The sequence below is a fragment of the Eurosta solidaginis genome, chromosome 3 (genome assembly GCF_040869045.1).
Source record: "Eurosta solidaginis isolate ZX-2024a chromosome 3, ASM4086904v1, whole genome shotgun sequence".
NCBI lineage: Eukaryota > Metazoa > Arthropoda > Insecta > Diptera > Tephritidae > Eurosta > Eurosta solidaginis.
This window is the reverse complement of record NC_090321.1, coordinates 264,646,850-264,659,033: the sequence shown is the minus strand read 5'-3', so window position 1 is coordinate 264,659,033 and position 12,184 is coordinate 264,646,850. Positions and strand designations below refer to the sequence as shown.

Sequence of the window (12,184 nt, the reverse complement as noted above, 5' to 3'; positions counted from 1 at the left end):
CTCCCTCGACAAAAAATATAAGAGAAAATACAAGAAAACCACATAGAAAATAAAGTAGTGTCATATAGGAGATTGATTTGTTTGCACTTACAGCACCATTTTATTTGCAGGAAACTTTCACAGCTACAAAAATTAAGGCGGATTTACACAGACGATTTGGTTGTGTTGCATTCATTAATTCATCTGTCGGGCGAAGTATCGTAAAATTTACATAAATGCTTTGGTTGCGTGCCTACGCTTTGACAACTCCATACGAAAAACAATGAAACGCCGTACGTTATCTTTGCTTTGAAGCGACCAAAGCGTTTATATAATTTTCCGCATTGTTGCAGGCTACAAATCTTCTAGTATTCTTATTTCCGCGGAAATATATGCAACTATTTCATCTGTATATACTACAAAGTTTTATTAAACTATCAAATGCAACTCAGCTTGAAGTACTCTTACGTACCAAAAATGCAACATTCGCCATACATATTTGATAATCGGTAATTATGAGACCATTTTTCATTTTTCTCCTAGATCTACAACCATCTCAAGGGTGCCATCTATAAATGCAAATACGCAATAAAATAAACGTAAAAATTTGCCTTGATTACCGGCTTGACCATGGTTAAACCATATGGGTTGCTTATCTCTACAGCAAAAAAGTACCTTTGTTCGGATTTTCAAAAGTGGCGTGATGTTGTGGGGTGAATAGAATGAAGAGAATATACAAAAATTTGCAATTCTTGTTCGTTGTGGAAAATAATGCGGTAATTCTATACGACAGCATGACACACTTAATACACGCCCAAAAATACCGAAATGTCAAAAGACTCGTATTGACCTCAACAACAATAACCCGAAGGCGGAAAATAAAAATTTTAGATCGTTTCAAAAGATATTAACGAAAACCCAAAAATGACCCCGGAGTGCTCCGAAACCGAGGGTGGGATCCATAGTATTTTTGCGCAGAACACCTTTCTGCATTGGCGGCCTTTGGCCACGCATATAAAAAATTACCCTGGGTGGGTCCAACACCGGTTTGGAGACCAAAACTTATCCGCGCAAAACAATTATGTTTACAATTTTTTTTTGTGATTACCACAAAATCATCAAAATTACAACCTCATGAAAATTTTCTATTTATTTTGCAAATATCTCTTGACAGACCAAAAATTTTTACCTCCGCTTTCGGATTCGCGATTCTGAATCCAAAACGCGTCTTTGGACACCCCTCTTGAAATTTTTAGATTAAGAGTGTCATGCTGTCGTATAGAATTACCAATAATGCTCTAAATTAGATGCATTTACTAATAAAAAAAACTTAAAACGATGTGAATATAAATTTTAACAAAAAATTTACAACCACGACAGTAAATAATTGTCAATATATAGGGTAAAGTTTGCATTTGCCATCTTCCTTTGATAATCCCTACGCTAGTGCATTCAAAAATGTAAATCACCTGATGAGATGATTAATATGTACTATTTGCTTTTAGCAGTGTTTTTTTACACGCGTATACGTTTGCGCTTAAAAAACGGTTATCCTCGCTTATATAATGCTTAGGAGACCCATCTAACGGCAGTGGTTAAACCACTAGCTACAGCACAGTGTATACCGAAAAGTGGAGACACAACCCTCTGATCGCCATAGTTTATAACATATAGCTGAATCAGTAGGAATGAATTGTGGACACGCACCATTTTAAGAGGTGACACATAGACATATATTTCAGCTTCATCTGAGTATAATGCGTATTGAAATTTAGTAGTACAAATTTTATGCACAGCAATTTAAGAGGTGTATTTAAAGTTTGACGCTTAGCAGTCCATATAAAGTTTAAGCGTAAACGTCTATAGATGTAAATAAAACACGCTTTTGTAACAACATTTCAGTCGCCAAACCGTATCAAGTCATTAGCTATCATCCGGTGGCAAAATCCTGAGCCAGATAAATAATTTTGCATGTAAATGCAGCAACAACGATTTGAGCCTGATAAATACAGATAGAACTCTGGTTCAATTTGTGAGCCAGATAATTTGTTAATTACTTCTTTTTAGGTTGGCAACGCGGCCTTTAATATACCTACTTTTTCAAAAATAGATGTCGCTGCTTAGCCTTTCGTCGTATGAGTTAAATGAAAAACAGCGGCATCTGCCTATTTCACGTGTGCCAAAATTTCACGACATCTGCTTCTCAAGTCTCTCAATGATCCAGAGCATTCCCGTGAGAATTGGGGGTGAGCAGGAGCTGTAAAACTCAGTGAAAGACGGTAATTATCGGTCACTAAAAAAGGAATTCAAGTTTGGCAATGCTATACAAAAACTTGACATTTTCTTTCACCCAGGTATTCGCTGTTCGTCTCGTGTCCATATTCTTTGCTCACACGCAAGTTCGTGGCTCTGGTCTGAAAATTGTTTTTTCGCGTCGAAAATAAAGGAAAAGAACTTAAAAAATTTATTATTTTTAACTTAAAAGTAAGAAAAACGTATAAATTAAGGTTGTAATAACTTCGTTAAGAAAACAATTCAGTCTTTTTTGCATACTGCTGGTAGGATAAAAAGTGCTGAAAAACGTAAAAGGGCTGAGGAAAAGTGGTAAAAAAATATATAAAAGAAAATTTGAGTGAAAAGGATAACAGGAAACAAGGGAAAAAATTACGGAAATAAAGGAATCGTACAAAGCAAAGTGAATTAAAACAACTTAGCGGAATAACGATTTTTTTTTTGCAAAACGCGCACGTATCCAGAGAAATAAAAAGCGAGGCGGACTTGCGAAGATCTGAAATTGTTCATGAGGTCGGGAAAGGAACATTGGAAAGAGTGATCCTTGTTTAGTAGTGGATGTCAAGCGGTTCATGTAAAATTGTCATAGCATTCCATATATGCATTGCTCGGCCTTATTAACGATACATTTGTTATCGTTAGATTTCATGAACTAGTCTGGTAAAGCGAAGTAAGTATACCCGAGAAATACAGAAATAATTGAACGTACTGCGGTGTGTTCTATTAAAAGCCGTCAAAATTATTAGCTACGGCAGCAATTCTTACAATAACGCTTATAACAGCTCCATCGCCGCCGCCACGCTCCACAAGCAGCCCGCAGTGCCGCCACTACCACATCCAATTATGTTTGTTAATTCGATGACATTTCGCGGCAATCCCACCCCAAACCATAACTATGTAGGCCACCCATTGGCCACAGCTCATCATCCGCAGCAACCCCAACTGCACCATCATGCAGCAACTGGACAAGCTGGCGGCCCGTTGGCTCATCATCCATCAGCGGCACATGGACCGCACCCAGGAACCCATCCTGGCTCCGCTAATAATAATATTCATCATCCCACCTCGGCAATGAGCCGTCATGCACCACATGCACCCATTGGCATGGGTAGCGGTAACATAACATCAATGTCGCCTCATATGCCAAGTAATGGCAGCGGCATGCCCGGTAGCGGCAGTGGTGCCAGTTCTAGTTCCCCAGATAGTGGAAAAATTTATATCAAGAATTTGGAACGCTCAATTGATAACAAGGCAGTTTATGATACATTCTCTGTATTTGGTAATATTCTTAATTGTAACGTGGCAAAGGACGAAGATGGGAATTCACGCGGTTATGGTTTCGTACATTTTGATTCGGAAGAAGCAGCACGTACGGCTATTGAAAAAGTGAATGGCATGTTGTGCAATAATCAAAAGGTGCACGTAGTGAAATTTATACCACGTCGTGATCGTGAACAAGAAAAGGCTACACAATTTAAGAATCTTTATGTAAAGAATCTTAATGAGGACTTTACTGATCAGCATTTACATGAAATGTTTGAACCGTATGGACGCATAACAAGTCACAAGGTAATTTTTAATTAATTTAATGATCATAGCACTTGTGCAGACCGTATGAATAAGATGTTGAAGATTTTGTTCGATTCAAGTATACCTTGTTCAACATAAGGTTACCTGCAAAAATAAATTGAGTACTGGCCACATTCCTTTTTTTTGTGCTCTGCTCACACTCTACATTTTACAACTATTATTTTTTTGCTGTTATACAATACTTATGTATGTAGCACCATATCCTTTACGATTAATTCGCAACATTATAGGGTTGCGCATGTTCTCTTTTATACTCTCATTCATGGAAGGTCGATCCAGCCCCTTGCTATTTGTATGCTTACTTATTGTTATATTTTCATTTCCTTTCCTTATCATATTTGTCTTTAAGTTCTTAACAGCTACTTGGTGTGGTTAATCATTGTTATTATAGACTTGGTTTATGATAACGATTTTATTTTTATTAATTTGTTGCCAATTTATATCATTTTGTTTTGTATCAGCATGAAGTCGTTATTAATACAACCTTGCCCTCCAACGGACCGGGGGCCTCGGTCTCCCTCTGCTTTTTTGATTCGCATTATATGGTCTATGCCGATGTCTTCATAGTAGGGCGGGTCGATTTAAAAATCGCTCATTGCTCTGTCAAAATCGTATTCTAGGGATCAAAATAAGAAACTTTGCCCAAGGAACCATACCTCTAAAACGAACTCTGATGCCCCCCCCCCCCCCCCCCCCCCTCTGATGTCGAACTTTTGGGTAGGGGCAATTTCAATTCTACCTGCTGTGTCTTGTGGTGGCTTAAAAAAAACAACACAAGCAATTTTACGATCTGCAATTGTGTCACAGTGATGATACCTTCATTTTTTAAAACGGTTGAATAAAAAACCCACACAACTATGTTTACGACATGCAAAACTCCAACGGGTTAGGGGATCAGAATATACCCGCGGTAGGTATGCCTGTCGTAAGAGGCGACTAAAGGACCAGCTTCTCCAAACCCAATTGTCAACCTCACCTATCCGCGGCGAATCCTGTTTCACTAACAGACGAGGCTCTGGCGACCCCAAGCTCCTCATGGAACTTAGGGGTAGAGAGGGAGGGAATGGCCTGAAGGTTTAATGTGGCCACATAAATCGTTCCCGAGATGGTCGGGCTAGCACCTTAATGGTGCTATGGTACGGGAGCGTACCGAATTTATATCCGGCAAAGGACCATCACATCGATAACACTCCCCAAAGCCTTCAGGGAGCAACCTTATCGCTACAACAACGACATGCAAATGCATCACAGTGATTTTGATTTAGCGTTGTAAAAACGCTAATTTCTAATATTTTCTTTTCATTTCTTTTCTATTACTAAGTTAAATTCATTTTTTCATTTACATATGTTCTGACTAAATAAATTTCTAAAGAGAAAAATAAACTCCAAAAAGAAAAAACATAGGATATTGGGATTTTTCAAAATTTGCCCCTACGACCCAAAGGGGGGGACATCAGAATTCGTTTTAGAGGTATGGTTCCTTCGGCAAAGCTTTTTATTTTGATCCTTAGAATATGATTTTTACAGAGCAATGGGCGATTTTTTTGCCTCCCCACAAATCGACCCAGCCTACTGCATAGAGATCTTACTTAATCTCAAGTACTACCACGGCGGTATCATATAGTGTTGTCAGCAGTCATTTTTTCTGCACCATATACCCCGGCGGGTACGATACGAGGTACGAGGGGTTGTTAAGCGTAATACAAAGCTTTATATGGCTAAGAAAAAATTTTACGTGGTCATATTAAATCATTCCCAAGATGTGGGGGCTGTACATTAATGGCGCTTGTTTTCAGAGCGTCCTGGATCTATATCCGGCAAAAGACCAGCAACACCGATAACAATCGCCAAAACTTTCGAGGAGTTTTGTATCGCCTTAAGAAGATGGTGGGTACGATAGGTGAGAGGCCTTAGTACTATTTTGACGTTGTGCCTGCCAAAAATGTCTTAATTATCAGAAGGAAAATGCGATGACTCCTTGCTTGCGACGGCACAACCAAGTCCATTTTTCCAGTTGTTTCCAATTTGGTGTAATCAGAACCTATGGCGCTGGTGTTATGTTAATGTCGTGAACGTACGCCAGTTATCACACACTTTTATAAAATATGTTTTTAAAATCGGTTAAGTTCTGCAGTATGTATAATAGAAATTTGGGTAATTGTGCAGTTTAGGGGCCCACCCTAAAATTTGTCCTTTTTTTTGAGTGAGGTATCAAAAGACGCGTATTCACGTCTAGATCAATAATCCGAAAGCGGAAGTTAACTTTTTTTACCCGTTCAAAAGATATCAACGAAAAACCGAAAAAAGACCCACGGGTACTTCCGAAACGGGGGGTGGGATCCATAGTATTTTTGAGCAGAACACCTTTCTGCGTTGGCGGCCTTCGGCCGCGCTTATAAAAAATAACCCTGAGCTACGCCATGCCAAGTCCGGGTGTATGGTATAACCGTGGCTACCGCCTTCGTTTGGCTGAAGCATATTGCTCTATTCGCATAACATAGCCTAACCAAAAGCAGACGCAGGGTCTTAATTCGTTGGAATGTGTGAATATAGGTCACACAGACCATAGTTAAAATTTCATAGGTAATTGCAATCGCCAACGCATATGTTATCAGCGTAAAACGTTGTTGTTGTTGTTGTTGTAGCGATAAGGTTGCTCATCGATGGCTTTGGGGAGTGTTATCGATGTGATGGTCCTTTGCCGGATACAGATCCGGTACGCTTCGGTAACACAGTACCATTAAGGTGCTAGCCCGACCATTTCGGGAACGATTTATGTGGCCACATTAAACCTTCAGGCCATCTCTCCCTCCAAACCCCAAGTTCCATGAGAAGCTTGGGGTCGCCAGAGCCTCGTTTGTTAATGAAACAGGATTCACCGCGGATAGGTGAGGTTGACAATTGGGTTTGGAGAAGCTATATATTGCGTTGGCAACCTGAAGGGCTGCGCTACACAGCCCCTTGAATCTGGTACTTTACTCGCCTCTTACGACAGGCATACCTACCGCGGGTATATTCTGACCCCCTAATCCGCTGGAGGCCAGCGTAATACGTCGGGGTATACTATTTATTATCCCATTGAAAGTTAAAGATTCCTGCTTGTTAGTAATCAAATCAAAGACATTAAAATGCGCATTTTCTTTAAGGTGATGCTGGATGAGGATGGGCGTTCACGCCGTTTCGGATTTGTCGCCTTCGAGAGTCCACAATCAGCATTAGCTGCAGTAATTGGCCTCAATGGTAAACAATTGGGCGACAATAAGTTTTTGTATGTGGCACGCGCACTCAATAAAATCGAACGTCAACAAGAAATCAATCGAAAATTGGAGGAACGTAAACGGCAGAAGGCTGGACAAGTCTTTTACTATTAAAGTGTGTTGAAATTAAGGAGAAACCATAACAGTTAATACAACAAATGGAAAGAATTATGAGCTAAAAATGGATTTCATAAAATATTGTTGGATTAATTCATATTAGTGGCAAGCTCATAAAGTAAAAGAAAGTTTTCACGAATGATAGATTAAGCTTCAAAATAAACTTTTCTAGTTGCTGCGACTAATGTTGAAGATAAGGTTAAAATAAAGAAGAATAATAAGAATTTGAATAGAAGAAAGTCGATGCAACATTATTAATGGAAATTTTCGATTATGCATATACATAAATATTTAAGGATTACTAAAAACACAAAATATTCTGAAAACACGACCTAATACACAAACAAGAAATAAATACAAAATTACATATTATGTAAATGTAGAAACGTAAACATGATAGGGTTTACTTTTTTTGTTTGATTTTGATGTTAAATTAAGGTTTAGTGAAACAGAAAAAAAATTACAAAAAAACAAAAAAGAAACTAAATGAAAAACTTGAAAAAAAAAATGCTTGTTAAAATTAAAAAATCCATAAAATAAAAATTAAATAGTGCGTTATATATAAGCACCATGACCAATTGGCAGTTTAACGTTAATTACACAGTAGAAATTATAAATGTCACATTGAGTAGAGCTCAATGGTTTGCAACTTAAAATAAAAAATGAATTCAATTTCAATTTAAATGGCAAATGTATGTCCCTATCTATATATATTCCAATTACATATATAGCTATTATAATAATTATTCATGAACACTTTAAACAAACCACTAACATTAACACACACATATATACATACGTACACATCTTTGCACATAATAAAACATTTTCTGCTTTTTGGTGTATAAATATGTAAATTTTTTATTTTTGTTATTGATCGGCGCAAAAAATAAAAACAAATTATGACACTAAAAACATTAAATTATACTGTCCTGACTATTAGTTGAGAACAAAAAAAATTTGTTTAAATAAACTTATAGGTATACAATTACACAGGCCGACAAAGTTGACAAGTCTTTAGGATTACAGATTTGTGTCAGCGGTTTGGCTTATTGAGATATGTAAGATTTCATATGTATTTATATTTAAAATAATTGATTTCTGCATTGTTATGACAATGAGCGTTTCGAAAAAATATGGTCTGATATTTGTTTGTAACGGCTTATTTTGTCGGCCTATGTTTTTCACGCAAAACAATGTAACGGTAATGTGAAAACCCTGTTCCACATTATAAAGGTATTTAATTGTAATGCAAAAAACCCAGATACGAAACGCTAAAAAATGGAAAAGTGCGAAGCAACAACAAAATATGTCTAACAAGCATAAAAAATAGTTAAAACAAACAAACAAAAAACATAGAAAGTCAATCAAGTTTAAGCTTAATTAAAAAATTTTTGAAAAAAAAAAATATTTTATTGTAATTAAAAGCAGGGAAACAAAAAAGGAAAAATGGCATAAAATAAAATATCAAGTAAACAAGTAAATTATGTGTAAGCATGCAAAAAACAACATCAAGGGAACATCCAGAGCAAAATTTAATTAGCAGTAAAAAAAATTTAACGCAAAGTATATGACCTAAAAAGAACAAACGAGAATTATGTATAATAATTTATTTTATTCTATTTGTAATAAAAATCAAAAACAAAACGAGGCAATAGAAAAAATATTGAAAAATTTACAAATGTTCCCAATAAATTTTAAAATTTAAGTTCTAAAAGTAGGAACAAATCTGTAGATATTACCAAAAGCGAATACAAACCCCATAAGAAACAAAAAAGAAAAGAAAAAAAAAAAAACAAAAACAATTGAAGAAAACAAAAACAACAGGATATGTTTAATTAGGAAATGCGAATAAAACCATAGATATGCAATGACAGAAGAAAAGCAAAAAATGCAAACAACAAAGCAAAAGAACAAGAAAAACTGAAAATTTTATTATTAAGAAATTGAAAATTTACAATACATATATTTTGTACTAGGTGAGATTTACAACCGGATATCTCTATTTAAAATACTTTCCTCACCCCTTCAAAGAAAAAAAAATCAACAAATTGCAATATGTTTCTTATTAATGCCCATAATGTATAAAAGCGATTAAGTGTAGCTATATTTTATTTTTGTTATTGTTATTGGAACAAAGGCAATAAGTAAAAAAAAGTAAATAAAAGCAAAAACCTTACGATAAAAAAAAAAAAAAAAAAAAAAACTGTAAGCAGAAATTATACATAAATAAAACCAATTTAGAAAAAAAGCCGGCTAAAGTAATTAAATTAAAAAGCCATAGTAGAAACAAAAAAGAAAAAACTAAGACAAAATATATGCAGCATGCAAACGAAAGATATAAACTTGCCCAGTAATCATAGCATTTTTAGCAGCAAAAAAAAAGTGAAACCCAGTCGAAAACTTTACATTTTAACTTTACACAGGTGGCGGCGGGAATTGTGTGATATTGATTTGCTAAAGACTCATCATGCCAAATTTAAGACCGGTACTGCTGCAATTACGCTATGATTATGCTTTATATGCGCTTACATACAAACAAGTCGTTTGTTTGTAAAAAAATGCAAATGTACACAAAAATAGCTGGTGAACTTTTTTATCCTATAAAGCCAAGATCTGTATGCAAAGGGAATTTTTCAGCAGGGTTAATGCAATTCAGTTATAATTCGATCATACAGTATGTGTTAAAAAGCAAGTAATCCTTTTAGTCTACAGCAAAGTAATTAATTGCATATTCAGTGACGTTCCTGGCACAGAAACAATACAGAGTGCTTAGTAAGATAGCATGCCCCAGGCATTTCGCTATGGCATCTATTCAAAATATTATTAGAACTCACTCATTCATTCAATGGCGCTTCACCACCCAATTGATTTTTAATTCACTCACCAATGCCAAATTCTCGCGGCATTGAGAGCAGGAACTTAAAAGAACGAAAAAATGTTTTTCTTCCTCTGACCAAATTTTAACATTTGTGCTTATGAAAAAATTCCGAGACAAGGCATTCCTCAATCAATCAAATGAGATATGCTGTTTTTAAAAAAGTTCTGAAATGAGAGAAAACAAGCATCAATTTTATGGAGAACTTCCTGCAATGCTCTCCATCAATTTGTTTAATCTGTTGACAGAGTAGCAGTGCTTTTAATGCCGGTGGTTGTGTTAATTAAACCAGACCTGCGAGTACGTGAAGAAGAAAACTTTCTTCGCCGTGGATTAAGTTTGATTATTTCTGATTATTTGTAAGCGAAAGCAATTTACTGCCTTAAGGCTTTGGGGAATGTTATCGATGTGATGGTCCTTTGCCGGATAGAGATCCGGTACGCTCCGGCAACACAGCACCATTACCAACTTCCCTGTCCCCATAAAAAGCGCTTTGAGAATGCCTACGCCCATTATTTTTTTGTATTGCTTAATTAAATAATATGAATATATGTATATTATAAAATATTATTTTTATAAATAATTTGACATATATTTACCTTATTTTGGCTATTTTATTTTGTGAGTCAAATGTGACTCCTGAACGTAGCAAAAACAATGTCCAATGAGTCACATGTGAACATATAGGAACATAAGAAATAATTTAAGTTTTCGAATCACAATAACGGTAAATTGATATATAAATGTCAAAAGTGTGTATTTGTGTGCTTTTTCGTTTAACATAGAATTCACAAATATATAACGACACGTTCATACCAAGAAAGCGCCTTAAGTTGTATAAAGAAATGAGTCACAAGTGACTCGTGAACTTATTTCAATACGCTATTGTGAGTCACATATAACTCATTGGACAGGGAAGTTGTTAAGGTGCTAGCCCGACCATCTCGGGAACGATTCATATGGCCACATTAAACCTTCAGTCCATCCCTCCCTCCTCACCACCAAGTTCCATGAGGAGCTCAGGGTCGCCCAGCTCTGCTATATACAGGTACAATTTTATCCTTAAATATACTTTACTTAGTTTTAAGTATGCACACCATAATGTAGAATTTTGTTAAAAATATTTTGTTTTATGTATATTTGAATTCCTTATTTCTATTTTTTTTTTTTTGCAAAATATCGTTGTGTGTACTTGCAAAAGTGGTAAAACAATGAAACATCGGTAAACGTTAAAATCTCTTGTAATTTTACTGCAATAATCGAAATTAATAAAAAATGTAAAAAAAAGAAAATAAATGAAGGAAAACACATCTGACATCGTAAAGTTGAGTAAGAAACATCAAAACAAAAGTATTACGCCTAAGGGAATATCTAGTATAATAGAAAGTAAATATGCAATTGATAAAATAATAACTATAGAAATCGTCAAAAAAGATCAAGACATACATAAATATTATTGAAATCAAGTGATAATGTGGAATCGCATCACTGTAAGCGATTTCGTTTATATTTGCATTAAATGCAGACAACAATGAAATTATATGGATTGCAGCCTCGTATTTATCTGTTTTGCGATTGCAATTAGATGTTTTACAAACCCTCCACTTCTGCGACGAAACAGGCGGAACTCAAATATACTTACATACATTATTCATACACACATAATTCATACGCTCAATCATTCCCCCTGTCATGCATACACATAAATAAATAGTGAAACAATTAAATACACTAGCACACACAACGCAAGCAAATTATGCACTTTAATCGTGTACGCCTAAAAGCTGACAAACAAAAAATTTTAAATTTTCATAAGCAAAAATTACAATAAAAAAAAGAAGTAATACGACACATTTACATGTCAATCTGTACCCTGCGTAAATATACCGTTAATGCACGTTTTGCAATAAAATAGAAAACAAAATTAAAAGAAAAAGAAAGAAAATTATGCAAATATTTCATTAAAGAAAAAAGCAAAAATGTAAAAAATAAAATAAATAAAAATTTAAGTAAATCAGTGCAGTGAGTAGTGAAATCTTTTTTGATTAAATTGACACATATAGCGCAGTAC

At 35.3% G+C, this 12,184-nt stretch overlaps 1 protein-coding gene and 1 long non-coding RNA gene across 2 annotated transcripts in view; both read left to right on the top strand.

The window, feature by feature from the left end:
- The window catches only part of LOC137245503 (uncharacterized), a 359,413-nt gene that overhangs the window by 120,245 nt on the left and 226,984 nt on the right, over positions 1–12,184 (top strand). The gene's annotated exons all lie outside the window — the stretch shown is intronic.
- On the top strand, positions 2,344–9,165 carry LOC137245493 (polyadenylate-binding protein). Its single transcript, XM_067776255.1, has 2 exons — positions 2,344–3,840; positions 7,008–9,165. Exons 1-2 carry the CDS (start codon positions 3,115–3,117, stop codon positions 7,230–7,232), a joined length of 951 nt encoding a protein of 316 aa, XP_067632356.1. The 5' UTR covers positions 2,344–3,114; the 3' UTR covers positions 7,233–9,165.